This window comes from Pundamilia nyererei, unplaced genomic scaffold (assembly GCF_000239375.1).
Source record: "Pundamilia nyererei isolate P.nyererei 1_Seehausen unplaced genomic scaffold, PunNye1.0 scaffold00002, whole genome shotgun sequence".
NCBI lineage: Eukaryota > Metazoa > Chordata > Actinopteri > Cichliformes > Cichlidae > Pundamilia > Pundamilia nyererei.
The window spans coordinates 6,043,820-6,069,278 of NW_005187403.1; the positions used below are offsets into that span (position 1 = coordinate 6,043,820).

General features: G+C 40.7%; 2 protein-coding genes across 8 annotated transcripts in view; one reads left to right on the top strand and one right to left on the bottom strand.

Annotated features, from left to right (window-relative positions):
* The window catches only part of kcnt1a (potassium sodium-activated channel subfamily T member 1a), a 41,299-nt gene extending 37,713 nt beyond the window's left edge, over window positions 1-3,586 (top strand). For both annotated transcript variants that reach the window (XM_005720267.1, XM_005720268.1), the window contains one exon: window positions 2,129-3,586. In XM_005720267.1, coding sequence (XP_005720324.1) covers window positions 2,129-2,246 — 118 coding nt within the window. In that variant the 3' untranslated portion in view covers window positions 2,247-3,586. The remainder of the gene's footprint in view (window positions 1-2,128) is intronic.
* Window positions 3,587-6,197: 2,611 nt separating this feature from the next.
* camsap1a (calmodulin regulated spectrin-associated protein 1a) lies at window positions 6,198-23,716 on the bottom strand. Of its 6 annotated transcripts, none has more exons than XM_005720269.1 (20): window positions 23,347-23,716; window positions 22,638-22,843; window positions 17,253-17,515; window positions 16,418-16,579; window positions 16,249-16,329; window positions 14,432-14,491; window positions 13,946-14,087; window positions 13,600-13,739; window positions 13,190-13,286; window positions 12,898-13,024; window positions 12,331-12,410; window positions 12,146-12,230; window positions 9,684-12,024; window positions 9,463-9,599; window positions 9,151-9,359; window positions 9,000-9,062; window positions 8,605-8,692; window positions 8,399-8,517; window positions 7,756-7,874; window positions 6,198-7,090 (listed from the first exon to the last, which is right to left on the bottom strand). In XM_005720269.1, the coding sequence occupies exons 2-20, from the start codon at window positions 22,840-22,842 to the stop codon at window positions 6,800-6,802; spliced, it is 4,809 nt and encodes a 1,602-aa protein (XP_005720326.1). In that variant the 5' UTR covers window position 22,843; window positions 23,347-23,716; the 3' UTR covers window positions 6,198-6,799. The 6 variants fall into 6 exon arrangements, with proteins under 6 accessions (XP_005720326.1, XP_005720327.1, XP_005720328.1 ...); XM_005720270.1 differs by lacking the exon at window positions 14,432-14,491 and adding an exon at window positions 14,907-14,939; XM_005720271.1 differs by lacking the exon at window positions 14,432-14,491.
* Window positions 23,717-25,459: the final 1,743 nt, after the last annotated feature.

Here is a 25,459-nt window from a genome sequence, read left to right on the forward strand (position 1 = left end):
CTGATGACAAATTATTCAACGGTGAGGGAAAAAGAAAAAAAAATGCCAGTAAGATATTAGTGCACACTATAATTAAAATAAAGTGAATTGCCAATATTTTTATGTTATTAATGAATTAATGTAATTTGTAGAGCAAATCCATAAAAATGGCATATTAACTAATTTTACATGCTACAACTTTACATTTTTGTCAGTTTATTAGGCATCTAAGCTGTAAAGAGATAAAGACTTAGCTGGTTTTTATAGTAGATTATGTTGCAATTAATGAGCAGACATCGAAAAGAGTACACTCAAAAAAATGAAATTGAGTGGTTGTTACGTTTACAAAATTCAAACTTGCAATGTGAACAAAATAATTTCATGTTTCTGTGGTGAACGTAATTAAATCATGTAGGATCTGCATGAAATCCAGCAACTTAATTTATTCTTGTTGAGATGACATGATACAATCTAGTAAGAGTGGTTAGTTGCCTGGATTCACAAAATTCACAAGATCAGACAAGAGTTCAAACCACAGGAAAATCACTGGGGTTAGAAGAGACAGACAACCATACACACACTATTAGCTATTTATTGTGGTTTAACCTGTAAAGGACAAAAACGTACAGAAAATTCTATATAAAGCCTTGTAATCATAGTTTCCCTATTTTTTTTAACTCTAGATTGACAGCTCGGTGGCACAGTTAGCACTGTTGCCTCACAGCAAGAAGGTCTTGGGTTCAAATCTGCAATCTGGCCAAGTTTGCAGTGGGTTCTTTCTGGGTACTCTGGTTTCCTGCCACAGTTAAAGTCATGCATAAATTAGGTTTAGGTTAATTGGTGTTTCTAAAATATCTATGAACATGAGTGCAAATGGTTGTCTGTCTCTCTGCGATAGACTGGTGACCTGTCCAGTACTCTGACTCCCACCCTATCTGGGATAGGCCCCAGTGTCACTGCAACCCTGGTAAAGATAAGAGGAGTGCAAGTTATTATAAATCCATTAACATTTTATGTTAACAAGACTCTAGACTTTGTTACACTTTGTTGAACACTCCAAAAATAAATAACTTTATAAATGAATGTAAACTAATCATGGAAAGGATTTCCACATTAATAAATGGCTTTCTATCACAATTAAGCATTTTTGTTGTACTAACGTAATTTGCATTGGTTGGATCAACTCAATTAAATTAAGTTGGACTCAACTGTAGTAAAACAGTTGATTCATCATTAATTAATCAAGTTAGTCCAACTCAAGTACATTAAGTTGGATTAACAGAATTGCTTAATGCTAAAATAAAGCAATATAATTACGTGGAAATTCTTTCCATGATTTTTTTATGTTCATTCAAAGAGTTATTTTTTTGAGTGTACTGGACTTAATTTTGTCTGGTGGCAAGAAGCACACCTCTTATGAATATAAATAAAAGAGGGGTAAATAAAGGTGATGTCAGTAAGTTGCTTCAATTGCCTTTAAATTGTAAATTAAAGACGCTACAATAATAGAGAAAAAACTCCAACAATCAGACAACCCCCTATGAGCAAGCACTTGGTGACAGTGGGAAGGAAAAATTCCCTTTTAACAGGAAAAAACCTCTGGCAGAACCAGGCTCAGGGAAGGGCATGACAAAAGACATGCTGTGGAAGAGAGCGAGAGATGAATAATATCTAATTATTAGATACTGAGTGGTGTATAAACACTTAGACAGTGAAAAAAGGTGGTGAAGAAACACTCATGGGAAGTATCCGGCACTCTAGATCTGTTGCAGCGTAACTAAGGGAGGTTTCAGGGTCACCTGATTCAGCCCTAACTGTATGCATTATCAAAAAGGAAAGTTTTAATCATAATCTTAAAATTAGAGAGCGTGTCTGTCTCCTGAATCCAAACTGGAAGCTGGTTCCACAGATTAGGGGCCTGAAAGCTGAAGGATCTGCCTCCCAGTTTACTTTTAAGTATCTTAGGAACCACCAGTAACTCCTAGAGCATTAGAGCAAAGCACTCTAATGGGTTGATATGATACAATGAGGCCTTTAAGATGTCCTGGTCCTTTCATTCTTCAGTGAGCTGAGTGAGTATGGAGCAGTTTTAATAATGAGCGAGATACATCAGCATTTCATTGCTTTCTGCTCTCTTTCTCCCACCCAGCTACTTGATTCGTTCGGACCCTCTGGCTCACGTCCCCGAAGAGCCCCCTGTCCACAGCAGCAGCCTGAAAGAGAGACACGAGTCCAGCATGGACACCAGAGAGGACACCCAGCTCTGATACCCTGCCAACCTTTATTGCTACACTCATTAACCCAGCTTCAGCTTCTGTGGGGGTCTCGTTGCATCCATGCGGGTCCAGTCTGAAAGAGGACAATTTGTGCTACAAAGTTTCAGCACCTGCAGTCTGCCACTGTATTATACGAGTGCCTAATGTTTGTCAGGTGACAGCTGATGTCATCAGTGACATTTTCATCCTCTTGCCACAAACTCTGTTAAAATAGTGTGTTGATATTTGTGAGAGCTCTTTTTAAATGAGCAGTAAGGGACATGCTTGTTATGAAGTGAAGTGAGCTAACTGAAGGAATGTCAGTCAGTTTCATCAGAGCTAAAGAGCCGGCCCTGGTTAGAATGAATCCGATTCATTTAGCCATTCAAGTATGAGCACAGAAATATGTATTTGTCACTGAAAGCTACAGAACTCTGCTGGTTTGGTTTGAAGTATCGTTATTAGAAAAATTGTGACATTGAAGTTCAGGATTTAATCCTCTTTCCTTGCTTTTTTTGAGAATATCAGGTGATCACATTCAGAATTTCCCTGGATACACATTTTCTGTTTACCACCACTCGCATAAACTCAAGCGTAACTTGCAACACTACATGACTCAAATAAAAATATATGCTTTAAACTCTCAAAGCTTAATTTTTGCAGCTGAAGAATAGAAGTAGATTTTTAGTGGTGTAGATTAGTATCATGTACAAATAATGGTGGTTACTTATATGTTTGCTGCAGTGCATTTCTTAGACTGGATGAAGTATTTACTACTACAAGAGCTTAGTTCAACCCTTTAAACAGGCTGTGCCATGTATTCAATATTGTGCCATAAAGTATTTAGTTGATTAACACTATATTAGTAATTAGAGAGCGCCAATTTTCTTTCAGCACCGCTAAGTGAAACACTTTTGCTTCATAATATACAATTGTGGTTGCTTTGGCCTAATGTAAGAGTCTTTCTGACTCTTTGACTTCGTACTTATTTGAGTGTTGAACTTATTTATACTTGAGTCTTATTTTATTCGCACATTAAAGTGCTGTATTATGAACACAACATACTGAAATGATTTCAAGTTGCCTATATTGTTTTTTTTACTATAGAAACCTGTCTATTAGTAAGCAATGACATTAAAGGAATAGTCTGATGCTTTAGAGATTTTGCAAGAATTTTGAGAAGAATGCTACTGCTTAAATTGTTTTAAGATAATTTCATAAAAATGTTAGCTTACTTTAAGATAAGCACCATAAATGGGGGGAGCAACTAACCTGCCCGGAGGCCGCAACAGACTGAGCTAAGTAACATGTTAAATCTAATTTAGGCTTTTTAATTATTTGAATTGTGAAAATATCATTTATGGATTGTTTATTGTGTTTATACAAGCCTCTGTTTATTCCTTCTTCTTCTTCTCTCAACAACCCAGAGCTAGTTAATGACTAAACCGAAGAACAAACTAGCACCTCTAAATGCACAGACACAAATCACTTATGTACCTGCATGAAAATATGGGACATTTAATACATTATTTATAGATTATTAAAGTCCTATTATTTAATAAAACAAGTTATTGGGATACGTTCAAGGTGAAATCTGATTTTTGTTGTTGCCATCACAGGAAGTTATGATTTGGTTGTGATAGAGAAATGTTGTTTTATAAATTGCCTTGAATGTATGCATGAAGTGGGTTTGATCAGTGAGACGCTCCCTCTGATCTCTGTTTGAAAGATTATAAACTTCAGCTTCCTTCTAACTGGCTTTTGAGACCTGACCTGATTTTATGAGAAATGTGTTTGCCCCGATGAGCAGGAGGAAACTGCAGCTGAAAGTCGTCAACTTTCTTTGGTGGCCGCTGAGGCTGACTGCACGAGTGAGTAAATCCCCATAAAGTACCCTGTTTAAAAGACCATTCTTTAGAGTATTAAAAAGTATGTCCGATGCAAAAAAAACATACATATATGTAAACCCATGCACCTAACACTGGTGCTATTGCCATGGTTACCTTAATTGACAGGAGCTAGTTGGTGTATACTTTGCTTCACTTCCACTGATTGGCGTCACTAAACTGGAATCTGTAATTATGCTGCTGGTGATTTTTGAAGCATTTTTAATGGAATTTTCTCGCTAAAAAGGGATTTCACATTTTTACTTGTTCTTTCAAATACAAAATGACTTGATAACATTAATGAGAGATAGGTCTGACAGATTATAGGTGAAAAATAATCACTTTTGGGAAAACAAGGCACACGGTGAGCCATCAGTGTTAGATGGTGAGAGCAAACTTGTCGGTTGATGTACAGTAAAATTCTCCATTTTCTTTAGTGACTTTAATTTATCAGGACTTTTGTTTTTAATTTGATATTTGCTTATTCTATGTACATCATTAAGTGTATTTTCTTTAATAAACGACAATATAAAAGATCATTTACAGCAATTATAATCATTTAAAACATTTCCATATTTGTACTGGGATAGTTTTTTTTTGTTAAAGTCGCAGGGAACCACCGGAGCTATGGATTGGTTGCATATTTCCACTGGCTCCCTATGGCTCTAAGGCAACAAAATCATCGTAATATTGTAATTAAAATGCAAATTTGATTAAAACCAAATAATCATAAATAGCCCACTGCCGAGTAGCAGTGTGGTACAATGTTTTACTTAGCTACATCTATTAGTAGTCCTGATAGTTTCATTAAGGTAATTATTAAGTCTGAAAAATATGCTGATTATTTTTAAATAATAATTGCTCAAAAAAGTCTGTTTGAATGTACAAGAGACTGGCATATACAGTTGTGTTAAAAATAAACTTTTCACAGGACTTTTTGCAGATACATTTCATGCTTATAGAAGCACCTGAAATCACCTGCTGCAAAACAAACCCAAATCATGACCATAAATGTTGATAAGCTGCGTTTGCTTTTGTGCCAAAGGGGAGATGTTGACCATAATACAGAGGACCAGATCTGGCAAGAACCAAACAGCATATCAGCAAAAAAAAACCAGACACTAACTGTTAAGCATGGCCATGTGAGGGTGATGGTTGTTTAGCGGGTGATTTCAGGTCCTCCTATAAATGACTGAATCATGGGATGTACTTACTGGTAACCATAGCAAACAAGTCACAGTTGTGCAGTGTTTTTCTAACTGGACTTAATTGTACTTCCTGATCAGCAACCATAACTATTGCTCACTCTCCTGACCATATGTCCTCCGCAGATCTTCATTTTCTAGCTTTAACTGCCAGCTGCAGGTGCTGACTGTGTGGCATTTAGTAGTTCTTAGCAATCCATAAAAAGGACTTGTGCATCCCCCCCGTTTAGTAAATACAGAGTGGAAACGGAGAGCAGAAAAAAGACACATTAAGGCAACTTTAGCAAGAAAATGTACCTAGCTGCATTTATTATATTTAATCAAAATAAATAAACATTCAATATAACACGGACAAGACTCAGCTCTGTATGCCTGTAACAGAACAAACCTCGAAATAGTGCCTGTTTTTTTTTTTTAACATAACTTGTACGCAACGTACAAAAAATACTGCTCAAAAACGTACAAAACGCAGCAAACAAATATCAAGTATTGTGCAGTTTTCCCAAACACTGTACCAGCTGCTGACATCAGTCACTGCAAGGAAATTACTAGTGTGAAGCGCCAGAAGCGGCATTAAAAACGAACATCTCGCCAACATCCAGCCAGCAGTTATATGTGAGAGGCAAACAGCTCAGTGGCATAGACCAGTCAATTTTGGTTCAGTGATGTGAGCTAATCGGTGATCTCACAGGGCTCACATCGGAATACATGTTTATATATGTGTGCGATTATTTCCGTAGGCTGCCCTTGAGATCTGATTTAATGCAGTGTTTAAATTGCTTCAGGTTTGAGATAAATACCAGTACAATTTCCCTTAAGGTAAAAACAACATTATTTTGTTTTCCACTGTAACAGCAGCACAAATACCCCCCGGAAAACATTTGCTTGGTTGTCAGAAGATTTAAAGCATAATCAAAAGAGTAAACACATTCAGGGCCAAATGCAGAAGAACTGCAGTCTGCTCTCCCCTCCCCCTAACACAAAGACTGACGCACTTCTCCAAACACACTAAATAGAAAAGAGGACTACCACTTACTAACATCCATTCCACACGGACATAAAAAAAAAGTCTGTTCGAAGCTCCCTCGTCATAAAAACACATACGAGTAGTAGAAGAGTCCTCTGTATGCGCAGCCTGGATTAATCACAGCAGTCGGGTACTTCTTTGCCAAGCTGGAACAGTAAATGTTACAAGACACTGTCAGGTTCATCCCTGCGTGTCTACACTTGCACTTGGTACCAGTAGATTCAGTAATGGGGGTGCTACATAAAAAGAAGTGCCTAATTAAATGTAGGATATCCCCACAAATTAAAACCCTGCAGTGTGACATACAGAATAAAAAGCTAATACAACAGAATGCAATACTTTTGAATATCTGAACCCTCTAATGACATGACAGTCGTCTCCACGCTTATTGGGGCCTGCCCAACAGTAGCAGATGGGACCAGAAATGGTTACAAATGTCCCCCTTTCTCATTTTCTCCGTGCACTCCCTGGTCTCTTGACCTGCCACAGGTGATTGTGGATGGTCAGAGCGTCCACGCTGACCGACACAGTCTTGGCGGGGATGACAGTGAACTGCTTGCGGTCTGAGCTGTACTTGTAGAGCTTGTCGATCATCTTTCGGTTGATGGTGCGCGGTCCTGTGCCTGAAAACTTGATGATCTCCTCAGTGTCCGGAGAGTACGAGTAAATGGCGCGAAACTGGCACCCGCCATCACGGAAGAGGATGATCAGGTGATTGGACTCGCACTTTTCTAGTTCCTGAGAATTTAAAACTGAATTTTTGAATGTGGTAAAAAGTTAAAAGTACTATGCAAAAGTCTTCAGCTTCCACTTATTTCTTTGTAGTCTGCTGAAAATAGCTGCAGTGATTTATTGAAATGTGCAAACATACATGGTAATATAGTCAATATTTGGTATGACCACCTGTTCCACTGTGTTTCACATATTGTTGCATGTCTTTCCTAACCTCCTCCATATATATTAACAACCATTTAAACATTGGGATGATTTTCAGATAAAGTTCATCTGTTGTATATAGTTTTTAAGGCCTACTACTTCTTCTTTTGTCCTCCACTTGTCCACTGCACACCATGCTGAGATAGAACTTTCCAGCTGATAGCTCTTTGGGAATCACCTTATTGTTGGAAAAATGAAATTATTTGCCCAACAAATTGTGTTATCTTTGACATTACATTAACATTAAACTAATCTAAAATTGTGAGCTTGCAATTTAAAACGGGTCCTTAGCTAAGTTGTCTCTTATGTTAGAAAGTCTGGCTTCTTGAAAGGAAAATAGAAAGGAAGGACGGGTGGCTCAAGACTTTTGCATAGTACTGTTTCAATAACACGTTAAAAATGTTTACTATGATATACACAAAGTTCCCAGACAGTTTCATAGGTATTACTGCTGTGTGTTCACTGACCTCAAGAACAACGCTCTTCTGCACTTCATTAACCTTTCCGGCCAGGCAGCAGTGGGCGATGGCATTGATGATGATTGGCTTGTTGGACTTGGAGCTCGGCTCCTTGAAGAGTTTAGGACCTATAGCATATGAACCAAACCAAGAAGATCAGTAAATGACATACAGGTCTCTAACCATTTAAGGAGTGGTTTAGATTATAATAGAAAACAGGCCTAACTCCTTTCTTGCTGAGTTACATGGGAATATCAATGCTTCTCTCATATTTTTAAAGCAATTATAAAGCTAGAATAAGGAGCCGATTAGCCTAGCATAGCTTAGCATCAAAACTGAAGGAGGGAGTAGATGCAGTGGCAAACTGCTGTTCAAGCTTGTAGCAAAGTTTGTGAAGTCATGGCTTGAGGTCCAGTGGATATTACAATCTGTGCTTAAGGCTAAGCTAACTGTTTTGTTGGGCCTGGTCATACAGGAGAGCCATCAACCTTTTCACAGTTTCATTGACAAATAGCATAAAAACACATTTATCTAAATGTCTCTTTCATTAAGAATGTGACAAAATAGAAAAAATTTATTGCACCAATCTTTAAAAATAAATGTTGGTTTTGTGATGATGGAAATAAATCTTTTTTTCAGCATTTCTATTCACCAGTATACTCATTCGAAGTAATGGAAGAGGCTATAGAGACGTTCTCCCAGTCCCGTTCCATGTTCCTGCTGGAGGCCCTGCTTAGGGGGAATGACTCCATAGAGCACACAGATCCAGCCCTAAAAAAATGCACCAAAATCAAATTAGTGCAAAGACACACAACATGGACACAAATTTTCTCTGCTTTTATACAGCCAAACTCTCACCTGTTTGACTCTGCCCCTCCGGAGATAACGCTGTCTGCATCAGTTGCCAAAGAGAGCGTTGATCCTCGATGACTGCAGCTCAGATCGGCTGAAAATGGAGACAGAAGGATTTACCATCAGCTACTTTCCTTAGCCAAGTGCTGTTTGCCCAGTTTCATGCCTGAACTACTGCACTTTCACAGCAATAATTAAAAAAAGAACAATGTAGTTAAAAAAAAGCACATGTAAGACCAAAGAGACACAATAAGCTGCACATAAAACAATAAAACAAGTGTATCAAAGCCAATCAGAAGTGTCTGCTCTGAAAAAAGACGGACTGATCTTCCTATTCTGAAATCCACTCCTATTTTTATCAGTCGTGTCCACATCATGCAGAGCAGCTTAAGAAGGTTCACCTCCCCTGCAGCCTGCTGCAGAGTCCTGGGCTTTGATCAACATGGAAACCTTCAGAGAATTACCTGCACGACACACACGCACACACACAGATACTCAGAGGACGACAACGCGATCACATTTTTACTGCTTAAGTACTAGAGACACTCTTACGTGTAGCGGATCCTTTGGAGAGACCGCTGGACTCTTCACGGTGCAGCGATTTAGGCCTGTTCCTGCGGGCTTTGGTCCGTGGGCGAGGTTTGACCAGACCCTGCTCCTCCATCAGGGCTTGTTGCTTCCGCCGTAAGTATTCCTGCTTAATCAGCTCTCGCCGTGCCTTCTCTTCCTCCTTACGAATGCGATCCTCTTCAGCCTTTCGCCTTGAGCAAACAGAAGGAAAGTTAATACAACGGCCAGATGCCCACCCACGCCTTGGACCACTCCTTATCATTTCTTAACATGTGATTTCATGTCCAAACTCACCGGGCCTCATCACGCTTGAGCTCGCTCTCAGCCTCCTGCTGAAGTTTGCGTAGTCTCGCCTCTTCGGCTTTGCGCTGCTGTTTGAGGAGGAAGGCAGCGCGACGTTTCGCCATTTCGTCCTCTGCCTTTTCATCATCCTGGAAGATTAAAGAAAAACCTCCAATATACCACATTGAAATTAAAACACAGTACAACAAAATGTGTAAACATCTTCATCTCACCTTGAAGAAGAAGCCCAACACGTTCTTCTGCTCGCCTTCTGCCACGCAGTCTGGGGCGTCTACAGTGCCATCCTCGAGTTGATCTTTGAGCTCTGACAAGTCGACTTCAATCAGCTGACCCTTGACCCTTGTGCTCTCCTCCCCACTGGCAACCTCCATCCTTGGCCTGACAGCTGCGTCCTTCTCCTGCTCTCCATCCTGTGATGGAAATTGAGTCGTACTGGAGATAACTGGTGGGTCTGGTGATTTGAGTTTGTCTGAGAGGCGCCCTGTTCCCTCTCCTGCACTGTCTTGGACCCTGAAGGTGGTGTTCCTCTGAAGGCTTCTCTCAGTCCTAGAGCTCTCAGCAGTACTCTCCACCTCCTCCCCTTCAGCACATTCTGGAAGTTGGATGTTTGATTTTTTGACACTCTTGCTGTTTTCTTTACTCTGTTTCACCTCTGAGGCTTTGCTGCGCTGGCTGGAGCTAAGCTTGGGAGGACGACGAGTTGGTGCAGCACTGCCGCCACTGATATCTACAAAGTGAACTGCATAAGATCTGGAGTCTGAGGTAGAAGGTGTTTGTTGTGTTGGGTTTGTGTCAGGGGGTGTGCTTGGGCCTGACGGCACCAAGTCTGGAGGGGAGGCCACGCTCTGCTTCATGAGCAGGTTTTGCTGTAATGAGAGCTGCATCATCTGCTGCTGAATAGTACTAATAGCTTCATTGAGCAGCTCTATGGAACGGGAGCACTCATTTATATCAGGTTCAGCTCCATTATCCTGGGAGAGAGCGTTTAATCTGTTGTCTGTGTTCACCGGTCCTTCCTCTCTTTGACCTCCCTTTGTTCGAACCTTTAGAGCATCAAGACAAGAGTCATCTCTGCTGGTCTGGCTCTTTGCTTTACTCCTGTCAGCAGATGTTAGCGCCAACGATTCCTTGGAGTGTTTGAGGGGTAAAGGAAGAGTGTCGCTGCGCCCCCCACCCTTCTTAACAATGTTCAAGAAAGCAGCTTTCCCAAGCTTTAATCTCTGCCTGGCTGACACCGTCTCCATCTTTTTCTTCTGATATTCGATTGCGCGTCTCTGCTCTTCCAGTTGCATGTGAAGTTGCAGTAGCTCTGAAGGCACAACTGGAGAACTAAGTGCCGTATTCTTCCCCATCACAGTGCTCGGTTCTTTCCCCAGCAAACCCGAGGCGGAGTCATTCCTCAGTTGCCAGGGAGGGCAGGGGGTGACATCAGAGCCATCAGGTGTTGTCTTTTGGGAGCTGCTGGTACTTGAGTATCCGTCACGGAGACCAAGTTTGAGGAGCTTTCTCTCTGCAAAGCTGGTCATCTTGACACTGGCGCTGCCCGAAGCACTGCAGCTACTCGCCCATGATATGGTACTAGGGCAAGGGCTAGAGCGCCCACTGCAATCTTCCTTATCCTCCCGCTCGCTTACCTTCATGTCTTCTCTGAGTTTGGCTGACTCGCCCTCTCCAAATTCTCCAAATTCAGCCGTGTCGTCCTCTTCTGGGCACTTTCCCCTCCCTCCCTTCACCTCCTCTTTCATCAGCTCCATCTGATCTTCTTCCTCTTCATCCTCCTCCAGGTCTGCAATGTCAGAGTCAGAATCGGGCCCTGCCTCTGGCATGCAATCTATGGAAAAAGAACTGTGCTGGTCTGGCTCATCTGACAAGTGAAGGAAAAAGCCTTCAGATTGCTTCTTCCCAGGCTGAGAGTCGACTGCTGAATCCTCGATCAGTTGCCTGAGAGAGCTAGGAACTGATTCCACCACTTGTGTGGGTGTACAGGTGCTGGGGGATTTCCTCTGTGAGGTCCGCGGGACACCGGCGGTTGCATTTCTTGCATTTCCCGTGCCTCTGCAGCGACTCTCACCGCTCTCCTCCTGCTTGTTCAGGCTGATGCTTTTCTCTTTGGCCATTTTAGGGATGGCAGGAAACAAAGGCTCCAGATAATAGCTGTCGCCTCGGCAGTCCAGAGTAAAAGGGCCCGCATCGAAACAGGAAGGACGAGAAGCATTACATACTTTTGAGGCAGGAGCTGCACTCTGCATTTCCAGCTCGTCCTGCTCCATGTTGCTCCCGAATCGATGTCTAGAAAATACAGAAGGATGGATAACGGCAACCAGTTCCTCCTCTTCTATTTCTTCTTCTTCATCCTCTATGCGCATGTGACTAAGCAGGCTTTGACCACTAAGTCTATGCTGAGACAGACCCGCACCCAGCATGTGTTTAGGAGTAATGCTCATTATGTTGGAGGCTAAGCTGTCTTTGCTAATGGAGCGAGCAAGACTGATACTGTCTGCATCATCCTCTGGGGCAAAATGCAGGGCATAGGATGCAGGCTGGGATAAAGGCCTGGATGAGATAATAGTACAGAAGGAGGAAAATGAGTTAGGTAAGCTGAACAAAAGAATTTGTCATACTGATAGATTCTGCAACATGAAACTGAATAAACCAATTACTGTATACCACTCACCTCGTCCTTCTCTCTGGCCAGGCCATTTTGGAGCCCTGATGTTGCACATCTGGGCCTATCAGAGAGTTAGGCCTATGCCTTATATCTGCACAAAGAATACATGATCCATGTTAGGAAAAAATATATTTACTTCTTGACTTCAGGCAGAAACCTCAGCTCAGAACACAGATGATTTTTTTTTTTACCTGGAGTGGTCTCCTCAACCACTTTCTGTTGTCTCTGTCTCAGAGGCAGCAGAGATGGGCTTGTGGAGCTTGATTTAGTGCTGCATGAGAGAGATAGAGAGAGAGAGATATTAGCTGTGTAAATTATTATTGTATATCTATATCATTGTATAAATTAATAACCTCTTAATTTACTAAGTTTACATTGCTTAAATATTTAGTGCAGAGGCATTTAAAACACTACCGCAGAGACACAAAAGAGAGACACCGCACTCCGAATCATCCCACAGATCTTCATTTAGGAGAAGAGACAAGATGATGCTTGTCTGGGTCCTGCGACCAAAGACCCAATCAAAAGCTAAACTGGGAAATATAAAAGCCAATCACTTTGCTTAAATGATCTGGTGCAATAAACCCAAGACCTCAATCGTGTCAGTAGTTTAGCCCTAATGTTGTATAATTTTGTATATGTGTAACTTTTAAAACATTAGTTAATTTTGTTTTGTTTTGTTTTTGATCTTAGGGAAAAGACAGCCAAACTCTTTTTTTCTGGACTAGTGACTCAATAGATGTTTTTTGTAATGATACCTGAGGTCAGGGCTTGTGGGCGTGGCCAGGGTGTCAGCAGAGTGCGATGATGTCAGGAAACTTCGTTTAGTGATGTTGGAGATGGGTACATAGGATCGAGAAGTTTTAGGCTGCAGCAGCAGTCTCACTGTGGAAATAGAAGAATGGCACGTTTTCACAACAGCCACTAACATTTCAGTAAATACAAATATATATATATATAGTCATCAAATCAATCTGTGTACATGTAGCGACTGTGCTTTTTGTGTTATTCAATCAAAACTGATGGATGAAGGCAGAAAGTGTGCCATACCATCTCTGATATCCTGAAGATCCCGGGGTTGAACAAAGTCTGGCTTCACAATCTCAAACCACCAAAACAGCTCGGCAATGAAGACCATCACATTATTCTGTAAGACATCAAAAACTGACGATATCAGGAAGAAAAGCAAGACATGACAAAAAGCAGCATAGCACAGGATCAAGGCACACTGGGCTTTATATGTATTCTTTAGATTTAATCCATCGCTTAAAGCAATTCACTATCAGATGTTGAGACTGAGGGCAAGAGGAGCAGGACCACAAGGACAAATCCATAAAACACGTCTTTTGTTGAGATATAATAGTTAAGCAGTTAAATTTTACGCTGGCTACTTTTACTCAGAAATAAATGTACAGTGATTTTATTGTAACTATAAAAGCGTTTTATGTTTCCAAGCTCACCTTTAGTACCGGTGGGGAGTACAGCAGGTCTTCAGGCTTCAGATAGAAGCATTTGTTCAAATACTCGTTTGAAAACTCCATCAGTAGTTGGATATTGTAAACACTTTCACTGATAGAGGGAACCTCCTTCAGACAGATATCTGCACACAACAGGACAACGCTATCAGGCTTACTCTGTACTCTTAAACCTTTTAAATTCATAGATACTGCTCCTTTTGCTTCACAGTCGTATTGATCTTTTAATTCACCTCTTGGTAAAACTATCCTGACTTATATAACATTAGGATAAATTGACAGCTACAGTATGTGCTACACTTCTGGCTTGAATAGAGCTGTGTTACAGTACCTTCCAGTCTAACGAGTTCTGGGCAATAAAAGTGGATCACAGCCAGCAGAGCTGTGCCATCACACATGTCTTTCAACAGGTCGTCCAACAAGGGGAAGTGCTGGAGCGTTCGACCTGATAGGTGATCTCTGCGGTAACGCACCTACACACCAAGAGAAGGCCTAGGATTACACAGTGTGCACACATTTGTCTAATGAATCACTGAATCACACTCTCACTTGTCAGATAAACATAACATCTCACATGCTGTAAACTAATCTCTGCTTCTCTTCAGCACTAACTGGGGTCTAGGGCTTCTTGGTTGTGACATGTCATGTGGTGCATAATGTGTGTCTTCGCTGATACGAATCGGGAAGGGTGCTAATGATTCTCATATAAAATATTTAAGCTAAGCATAACACAGATAAGTATTGCGTGGATATGCAAGGGAAAAAGTCATAAACCGTACAATGAAGTAACGAAAGGGGTTAATGATGAATACTTTACCACACGAGAGAACTCCACAGGTTCCAGTAAGCAATGAGCCAGAGCATGCAATATATCAGGCTAGTGAGGTCAGAAAGAAATGATATTGGGAGGAAGTTAATGGTGAAATAAAAGAAGCCATGAGCCATTCTAACACTGGGTGGATAAATGGATGGTTTGGGAGGAGGAAGTTGAGGACTGAATGAGCTCAGCTGAATATTAAAGGATGTAAAAAAGGATTTGAAATTAAAAGCAAACGAGCATGGTGATGTTCCTTCCTTTGCCAGTAAGGGCCACTGTGTCATCTTCCTTATACAATTTACTGCATTTATATAACACCCATAAATATATTCCCTTTTTCCTTCATCCTGTTAGTCTAGTTTTTTCCCAGCTTTCCATTACGCTGCCACATCTGATGCACACACATACACAACCTCACACACCTCCAGTTGACACATTGACATTCACACAGGTGATTGCAAGCAGTGGCACTTACAGGTACAAGCTTCCAGTACCATTTGGAGGGAGACTAGTATCCAAGAGGCACACGAGGGAGTTAATTTGGGAGGGAGACACAAAGAGGAAGAGCAACAGACAAGTAAAGGGTCAGACACAGCCAGAAGGAATCGAATCTTCTCCTGATTGGAAGGAGGCAGATCTGGTCTTAAAGATAACCGGAAAGGGTTCGAATGAAAGCATCAGCAATATCTATTTATTCAGGAATCAGGGGGGAACAACTGAAATGAGACATAGCTCAAAAGACACACTGTGCTACTAATGATGCAGCTAGTTAATGCAAGCGTCAATCCAGCGGCAACTGTCTGCACATCTGTTGATACGTTAAAAACACTAACTACCAAAAGCTTACTCAGCACAAACTTAATGATGACAGACACAATTTGAAAAAAAAATCCCTATGTTAAAAATATAATACATTAAAAACTGGTTCCCCACAAAGAATCCCACAGCTTAATTATCCTAAAGCCCTCAAATAATAGGGACAGTAGTTTAAAAATATAACGCATGATATATATATCCTTTAAGCATGAGGTGCAAACACACACAAATAAAAATGTGTGAATATCTGATCACAGGTTTGCAAGACAATGTCAGTAGAAGACAGAACTGATTACTTGACAATTAATATGTATTTTAAGGACAAGATGCACACATGTAGGACATTAGACAAAGGCAAAAAACATCACTTAAGACAGACTCTTTTCAAGACAGGGGAAGCTACACTCTCTGAACACTTTGTTATGTGCACGTTGCTCATACTAAGACTCCCTTTTGCCTTCAGCACTCCCTTCACTCTGCGTAGAACAGGGAAACATCCATCAGAGATTTTAGTCCATATTTACATGATAATATCATGCACTTGCTGCCTGCTGCACATCCATGATGTAATGGATCAGCAATAATGCTGAGGTGGCGTTTAAACTACTTCTGAATGTCATAGCAGAAAAATAAGGCTCATCAGACCAGGCAATCTACTATTGTTCAATTCTGATGTGCCTGTTTGAATTATAACTTCCATTTCCTGGTCTTAGCTGACAGGACTGGCACCCAGTGTGGTCTTATGCTGCTGTAGCTCATCTGCAAGGGTGTTTGCACCCTACTCTCTGCATTCAGAAACACTCATCTGAATACTTTGGTTGTAAGGAGTGGTTATTGGAGTTACTGTTGCAATCATATCAAATGCAAGCAGTCTGGCTTTTCCCCAAGCAACAGAACATGTGCACCAAACAAAGTAGCCAGTGAGTGTATTTTTCTGAAACTTGTTTTTAAAGGGTGCTATATACATAAAGTTATTATTGTTGTTATTATATTATCATTACCTTCTGGTGACTCGGTGAGTCAAGAAGATGTTGCTTCATTTTACACTCTTTTTCTGTGATCTCCCTCAACTTTATGTTCACCTAAAACACCAAAGAATACAGCAGGTTAGCACAGACAGACGAACACACAAATCCAACTGTCATAACAATAACACTGTTTAATTGTTGCCTTGTTGATCCAAAACAGCATCGCATCTTCCAGGTCATAAGGAAGCTCCTTTGAGGCACTGAAGGTTGAAAAGCGCTTGACACTGGACACCACCTTCTCTATGCTGATCATCTCCACCGTATAGGCCATCATCAGGGAATCAATGAGGTGGATGTGTGCGCTCTGGGAGAACAGATAAAGAGCTATCTTTGAATCTATCATTAGATACATAGCATTTGAGAAGTCTTAGGCGGAAATGACTTTTCCTGCCCCCTACTGTGACAACCCAACATTCATGAAGTCTTTCTATGTATTAAATATTTGGGAATCACAGATTCACTTTAGTATAGTAGTAATGGTATAATGGTAATGGTACAATATTGTTTTTATATAATAATCATTCCCTTTTATGTGTTGTTTTTGCATTTAGAGCACATTTTCAGGATTATGGAAATCATCAAGAGAAAATTGAAAATTCATGAAAAACTTTTTGATCCATTTTGCCTGATGAATAATTCTGTTACATTGGTGCATTATTTATTCCAACACTACTAGCTCACATTTGGCTCTGGAAAGTCAGATTAGCTTGTTAACAGATGGTAAGTGTGGGTTGCCAGGTTACTGGGTTATACTATTACAGAGGAATACTAACCACAATGGGAAAAAAAACAAAGAGATTTTTGGGGAGGTGTGTAAATCAGTGAAATGAAAGCAAATTAAATATTTGTTATTTTGTCACTGTTACAACTGCTACACATGAATCACAGAATCTGGCATTGGGACGTTGCCGAAATGTGACTCATCTTTCAGAAAACTGAGTCTGCTTTTTCTGACAATCTAGAAAGACACATTTTACCATTTTGATGGGAGAAGCGCTGAGATCCAGATCTGAAACTGGCGTGTTGTCGGTCTCCAGGACATAGATGCCTTTTCTCGACAGAGCCTGGATGACAGACTGGTGGTTTTGGAGTGAGCCGGCCTGCTCGGCGTGAAGGATGAGCCCGCACACACGACAGTAGAGCTCTCCAGACTGCAGCATGCGGATGATGGGGGGTTTGATGTGTTCCTGCTCATACTGGTCTGTGTAGAAGGGGTCCCGCAGGTCTGCAGGAACATGATCTGGGGGAAGGATTGATGGCAAACAAAATGCTTTCAAAATGAGAGCCACAATGTGAGCAGCAAGTTTTTTTACCTATCAAAGTTGTATAAAGGTACAAATCACACTTTACAACCACACACACAAACTATTTTTATACAACACGTGTCCAACCAATGCCTTGCTGTGTTATGTAACAGAGAAGCTCCTAGTACACAGGCTTTAAAGGGTATTAGACCGTCTAAGAAGAAACCAGTGCATGAGGAGAGCACTCAAAGTCAGTGGTTAAACAGCACTTGGGCCTGAAGCTGTAAGCCACTTAGCCAACGGGACTTAGTGGTGATGGTTAAGCTAATGGTGTCGTCCAAGCCAGCCTAGCATTCTCCAGCTCCTGCTCATGCACATGGACATGCCAAAGCTATTTTTATGTCTTGGACATGTTAATCCAGGAGTTAAGGCCCGAAGCATTCACGAAATTTCTGTGTGTTGAAACTCTGTTGTTTCTTGTCACCCCACGCCCCAAAAAAACAACCTCAAAGCCATCTGATAATGAATATTATAAGCATGCAAGCTAATATAAAACTGACCTGAACTTGTAGTGGATTTAGTATTTTAGTAGTTCTGTCCATCATAGAGGGGTATGAGTGGGTGTGTACTGCTCTAAACAAAATGTATAACTGTATAATTTATTTCTGTGATAAATCAGTAAATGGATAGCAGGCACAGTGGTATCTATTTTACGATAAAAAACAGAAGGTGCTTAGTGTAGGTTAACGTAAAAGTGGATGGAGGGGGAAGCAGTAAATCTGTGTCTACAGCACCTCTTAGCTCAGCTATTACTACATTACATCTTGTTTGAATAACCACAGAAATGAAGGAATGTTGGCAAGCAAATGATGAGGTCTCTAGGAGACTCTAGCTCTTTTTTTTAACTTTGAAGAGCTAGGTTTGTTTGTTTGCCTCTGTGCACAGTCTTTTTGCAAGGGTAAGCTAACTGCTTCTGGCTCCAGCTTCAGAGATGGTGTGCATACAAGAGAATAATATTGATCTTTGCATCTAACTCAGCAGAAAATGAACAAGTGTATCGCTCCAAAATGTCAAATTATCTCTCTGACAGTACAGCAAACCTCGTAGCCAGATAGAGCTTCCTTGCACATCTTTGTCTTGTTAAAATATTGTAATGTCCGCATACACAGATATGCCTAAAATGCACTGCTTTTAACTGCCATTATCTATGGTTTCTCTATCAAATGATTGGCTTGGACTAGCAGTTACACCCTGCCAGGCTTCTTGAGGGACTGTTTGTTTCTAAGTCAAACATCTCCAGAACTGAGCGATGACAGTGATGAATAAAAGTGTGAGAAGAGAAGATAAGCAGCTATACTTGCATCAGTTAACAAAAGCATGTGTTCTCGTTTTGCTTCACATTAGGGATGATGCTGACTGTGATGTAACAGACAAACATCCATCAGTGGAAAGCGCACACACAGCAGGCTCGGTACTACATCTGACTGCGAAGACCTCAGCTGTGTCTTTTACGACAGACTGCTTGCTTGTCATGGTCCACATACAGGATCTATTGCACGCTTCGCTGATGTAGCGCTGCCATATGTGAATGAGAATTCTAGATCATGTGAGAAAACACACCCCTGCATGTCTGAGCTCCTCTGTTTTGTTTTCCTCTTACAAATACCCCCACTTCCTCACTCTTAGCTGTCCCAGAATGGTTCCTCTTCCTCCATGGTTGCTGTGGTGATGGAGAGGCCGGAGGCGGGGGCTGGGATGCTGTCCCGGCTCCTGCTCAGTGAATTGATTCATGGACCTTGACATCAGGAGATGTGTGCATGTGTATGTGTGTGTGCAGCAATAAATTTGAAAGGAGAGGTTCTCCTCCATAATTCTAGTAGTTAATACTGCTTAGATATTTATCGTCTATCTGATCCAGGACTTAAACCCAGCCCAGTGTGCATGTATGAGTCTTTGTTCTTATTCTTTCAAGCACAAAGGTCAGACTGACCAGCAGAAATCCTGCTGACAGTTAAGGCAGAGCTATCAGACTCCGGGCTCTGCAGGGGTATGCAACATTTCTCTCCAATAAGACGGCTCAATGAACAGTCCTCCTGAAGACAGCATGTTGGGCAAACATAGCCTGTAAGTCAATAAGCCAATCCCACCTGAAAGCATGGCAAAGCAGACAGAACTGAAAAGGTGGGCACCAATTTTCCAGGTCCTTTATTCTAATTGTACGCATTTATTATTGTGCATGAGAGATCACTAATACAGCCATCCATCCATGTATCATTTTCTAACTGCTTATCCAACTGAAATCACAGGGGAGCTGGAGTCTATCCCAACTGACACTGGGCAAAGGGTAGGATACACCCTGAACAGGTGGCCAGTCCATCCCAGAGTGAACAGCACAGGCAACCATTCTTGCTACCATCCAAGTATAAAGCCAATACAGATATGCCAAGTAACCAAACAAAAACACAAACAAAAACAAAACTTTGCTTCTGGAAAACAGAGCACTTATAGAAAACCCATGTAGGCTTACTGAGGGCAAACAAACTGAGAGCAAGACCTCAGCAGGTTCGAACCTGAAACCCTCAAGCTGAAAGGTGATAGCACTAACTGCGCCCCAGGAGAATCTCAGCACTTCCACATCTACCTAAATATCCGACTATTCCAGTATCGGTTCATTCAAACGGCATTCAGTTTCCATTTCAAAACTCTTTTTTTTATCAAGTAAAGCACAGAACAAAAAATCTATGGACTGTACTGATCTGTACAGTGGGTGACAGAGCACTTAAGCATTATGTGGGAGAAAATATAAAAGCAATATCCCTGACCTTTAGAGCCCACTATTGTACAAATTATACAACATAAGACTGTTGACTCCAACTGTTAAAAGCTATTAAAACTGTACATAAAAAGTAATTATGTAGTTTGAAAGCGACACACTTTTACTATCCGTTTATCTGTTTCTTCTTTGAAACTGTTTCCAGTGCAGGAACGTTCAGTGTTTCTCCACAGGCCATTAATAAACATGTCATGAGTCTAAACAAACGGGCTGTGTTGTTCAGAGACACAGGCCTTCAGGTCCAATCCCATTAAACACTTAATCATGTGACTGCTGTGCTGACTTTCACAACAGACAACACGGTCCTCCCGGCACTGCTGTGTCGGTGTGTTCGTCAGTTTGCACTTTAATAGGAGTTCTGATAGTGTGGTTCTGTCTTCCATACTTATCTCTTCTCTCCAGATGAACATTTTTTTAAAAGCTGCACGATACCCGAGTATTGCTAAGCGCCCAGCTGTTTATGACCACAGCATACCCATCTTCTGATGGTTGCTTCCAGAAGACACTTGTTCTTAAACATAACAATAAGCTCACTTTACTCAAATGGCCTCCACAGTCGCTAGATCTCAATCTAATAGAGCGCCTTTGGGATGTGGTGGAACAGGAGATTCACATCATGGACGTGCTGCTGGCAAAGCAATTGCATGATGCCAATATTAACCAAAATCTGAGAAATGTTTGTTGAATCTATGCTATAAAGAAATAAGACAGAAGGCAAAACGAGGTCCAACAACAATCAGGTATATCTATTGAAGTGTTCACTTCCTGCTTAATTATGGTCTCAGTTGCTTCTTTGTCGAAGTGATAATTGCTAGCTGCACACCACATTAAGCTAAGCAGGAACAAAAACTGACTGTCATGATAAGCGCCACATGATGTGACAGCTGCGAATAAATGGCGGCGACAGTCTAGCTCATCCTTTTCCTTACTACCTAAATAGTTGTGATAGCTTAATAAACTGAGGAGTCCCATGTCATATAGTATTGGTATAATCCTCATAGACTTTTATATCAATGCCTGCATAAAACAGGACACCAGAGTCCCTGGCACACATCAGGAAGAGCCAATGAGATTAAGGGAAGCAGGAAGCTTTCTGAGATAATGGTGATGGTTTGGTGTTTATTATGGACATCTTATCTCTGCCCCGAACAAACACCAAGCTCTAGTCTACACAACGAAAGCATACAATATTTTGCGCATTCATGGTAAAACACTAAAATGCTCCATCTGTTTATGTGAGATTGCTCATGCTGACATGACTGATGGAAAATAACAGTTATATTGTCATCTGAAAGACACAGTAATTCCCAGTGTGTAGATTGGAGCAGAATTTAGCATTCGGCTTCATTTCTATGGTATTATAAGCCCTGCATTTTCAGTTTTAGTTCCCATGTCAGCGTCAATTCCCTGAGTCATCTACAGGAATGGATACACTTTAATTGCAGGCACTCCAACTGCTTGACTCATAAAGTGGATATGAGAACAATGAGTTTTCCGTTCCTAAATGACTGACTCCGGATCAACTTCCAAATACATTATTGTTACTGATAAAACAAAAACTGAGACTTGCAGAGCACAGCTGACCTCCTGATCACATTCCTGATAGATCTGCTAGTGCGTGGCATAAAAACCCACATTCAAAGAGTGATTTCCAGACATTTGCAGTACTTACAGCCTGCCTATGTAGAGCAATCATTTTTAATATTTTAACAGACCTCATCAGAGCTGACAAAGCCAGTGACCTGTGCATGAAAGACTCATCACGAGATGTCAGCCCAAGGATTCACTCGCAGGAATGACGCTCTGGAGTGCTGCTATGTTGTCGTGGTATGAAAAGTTAATTCTCATAAAATACATTTGCAATTGTTGTGGTCGAAAATCAACACTCACAAAATAGGATAGTGGATTTCCAAGTAGACTGAAGTCTCAATCTGCATAAACAAAGGACTAGTAACTGGAAACTTGAAACCTAACGTCAACATATCCTGATGTTTTCAGTTATTCTGACTGTTTAATAACACAGTTAGAAATCAATAATGTTTAAACTGAAAAGGTCACAAATTTCATTTTATTAAAATTGTCATTTGTGTCATAGTAGCATCTGTATAACTACACACAACTCAGATGTGATTCTAGACATGGACCTTTTGTAGGGTATATACCTTTCTCTCTTTCTACTACTAGGACAAAATGCACAATAAAATATTCATCCATATAAAAAGATATGAATCCTCTTGCATTCTTGACATCCAAGAAGGTCTCAGCAGCACAAGAGAAAGTCTTACCTGTGCCATAGGCTTTGGCAAACAACCAGCGGAGATTTGCGTCTATTTTGGCTCTTGCACAGTCGTACAGCTCCAGCGGTACAACCTGAGCCTCCATGACCCCTCCTCCTCCTCCACCACCACCACCAGCACCATCATCATTTGCTGTTGCTGCCGCTGCTCTCCTCCAAGTGCTGTCCCTGCCAGCACTCACCTCCACATCCATCCTGAACATAGAGACACACGGGTATTACTTCTTCTCATGAAGCCAACACCATTACATCATCGATTTCAGGACAACAACCGGGGCCCTGCTCACTGACAGCACCGGCTCCGTTAACATGAAATTCACAAAGACTCACCTCGTCTGACCTGCAGGTGCTGTAGTCGCCTCTGCTGTCAGTCAGCACGACCATTCATATGAGCCCAAAACACCTTCTATATGTATGCTGTTGGCTATTTATCTGATTATCAGCTAATAATGTCTTAGACTGAAGTAACTATAGGGCACTTCGGGGCATAAATGATAGCTCTGTGTTCTTTTAGAATTAGCTTCAAAAATGAAACCAAAAATAAATTTTTTTTAGTAAATGACAGCTGGTTCTTGTGAGTCCAGTTGAACAGAACGACCCAATATTAACCTAGCACCGCTATGTCCACTGTATCAGTGGCAGGTTAGCTAGCGTTGCAACATTTAACAGCAATAATATAACATGTAGCAAAGACTCACCTCTAAGAGCACATTAGGATCCTCTCCGAAGCTTTGTATTTGAGATGGATGTATTGTTAAAACGCCGACATGCTGGCCTGGCTTCAGCTAACGCTGAAATAACAGACTCCTCCCTGCCCAGCGACACAAATCTCCGGCCTCTCAGGATAAAGCTTCGCCTGGTGGCTGATGGTCGTTAATCCAATAATTATAATAATAACAGTAATAATAAAAATTCCGATTGGCAACCACCACAGAAGTCTGCTTTCGATGGAATCATTAATGTCAAATAGCTGGCTCTTTCATACTGAGGCTGTCATCGTCTCTGACGGAGGACTGGCGATTCTAACGGTGCACGAGCAACCCTGTTGTAGGAGCCTGTCTCTATGGGGACGGGTGTTACCGCCAGTTACATATAGCCACCTGGTGAGGGCGCTGCAGCGCTATTTAAAAAAAAAACAGCTGTGAAGATTAATAAAAGATAAGAAAAAAATCAGGAACAAATTAACGTAATAAAAAAGTAAAACCTAAAACATAAGATTGTTGCATTAGGCAATCATTTAGAACTAAATAATTTATACCAAAAGTTAAAACTAATAAGACTGGATATAATTAATAAAGCAATTATTTGCTTGATTTAATTGCCTATTGGATATTGTTGTAATATTTGTTTTAAACAGACAAAAAAGTTCATAACTACAAGTAATGTTATTTATTGTTTTATTTATTTATTATATCCACTGTAGAAATGAGCACGTGTGAGAGTCAGCACACAGAGCTCGGTGACTTATAAGGCACAGTAAAACGGTAGAGATGGCAGCCATCCCAAACTCATAGAACAGGGAAAGCAGTGAATGTGATCTTGTGCAGGATCACCATGCACAGAATGAAATTGATGCTTATCTCTCTCGTCCATAAAACATTGTATTTTAAACATTTATTTTTGCTGTGGATAAAAATCTGTTTATTCTAAAATATATTTTGTACGAAACGAAATGTTTTTCTTTAATTGCTGTTTTTACCTAAAATGGTACAAAGAGGTGTATGAAAAATCGACAATCACTGCATTTGGTGGCTCACACATCAGTTTTCACCGTCATCATGTAAAAACAGTGAAAGAAGAACCCTCTGCCTAGGTGAACCCAGATTAAGGTGTAATATTCTTATTTTTCCACGCAGGGGAGTGGGTCTGAAACTTCACACAGTCAGCGAGTGAAGCCAGCCTCCAATAATCAAAGGGATTAAATGTGGCTTTGTCACAAGTGTGCTGCTTTTCATTGAGGAATACATCCAGGAGGGGGCGGTATTGGTCAATTTATATGTCTAAAACAATTTAATTGTAAATTCATGGCAAAAAAAGTAAGTAGCCATAAATGTGGTTACATTGGACGAATGCTGGATAATGATGTGAAAATGACAAAGATATAAATCAAACAATCAAAAATAAAGCATTTTTAAGTCTAAGTACTTATGTTAGGATATCACATTTTATAAGATGTTTTAGGTGAAAAAAGGGACGGGGGGCTCAGACACTTTCTTACGTATACGTGTTCAGCTGATTCAGATATCTAAGCAGTCTATTACATAGTGGCAACTGAACTTGAAACTGAGAATCAGAATGTGAGTGGCTATGAACATACTTCGGTTGGGTTGTGGGTATAAAATGGACAGGTATTTCTTGGTATTTCAGAATCTGTTGATCTTGTTAGATTTTTCCACAAAACCATCTTTAGGGCAACTGCAGCTGTGTGATGCTATCATGTCAATATGAACCAAACTCTCTGTAGAATGCTTCCTGCACCTTTTTGAATCTGTGCCATGAAAATTTATTTATGCAATTATAAAAGTAAAAAGTGGACGAGCCCGTGTAACAAATAGCGGGCTGTGAGTGTGCAAAACGTTGACACTCAGTGGCTCAGATAAAAATTGAACATGTTCTATCTGACTCAGAATGGTTCACATACAGCAAAGGAATGAAATATTGTACTTTAGGTTTATCTTTAGTTTAATTAAGCTTAAGCAAACATAGTGCCAGTTAGCAAAATTATGTACTTAAAAAAAGTATTGCATTATAATGTGACAGCACTGTTGGTACTGGCCTAAACCTGTCTGGTAGGCACCAGGAAGAAAAACT

What these genes read in the sequence shown, in the direction of transcription:
- camsap1a (XM_005720269.1), bottom strand. Translation starts at nt 22,842, where the DNA reads ATGGATGTGGAGGTGAGTGCTGGCAGGGACAGCACTTGGAGGAGAGCA. An exon ending in ACTCACCGAGTCACCAGAAG is followed by an intron (nt 14,492 to 16,248) that starts GTAATGATAATA and finishes TGACCTCACTAG; the next exon opens with CCTGATATATTGCATGCTCT. An exon ending in AGAAGAGCGTTGTTCTTGAG is followed by an intron (nt 7,091 to 7,755) that starts GTCAGTGAACAC and finishes TTAAATTCTCAG; the next exon opens with GAACTAGAAAAGTGCGAGTC.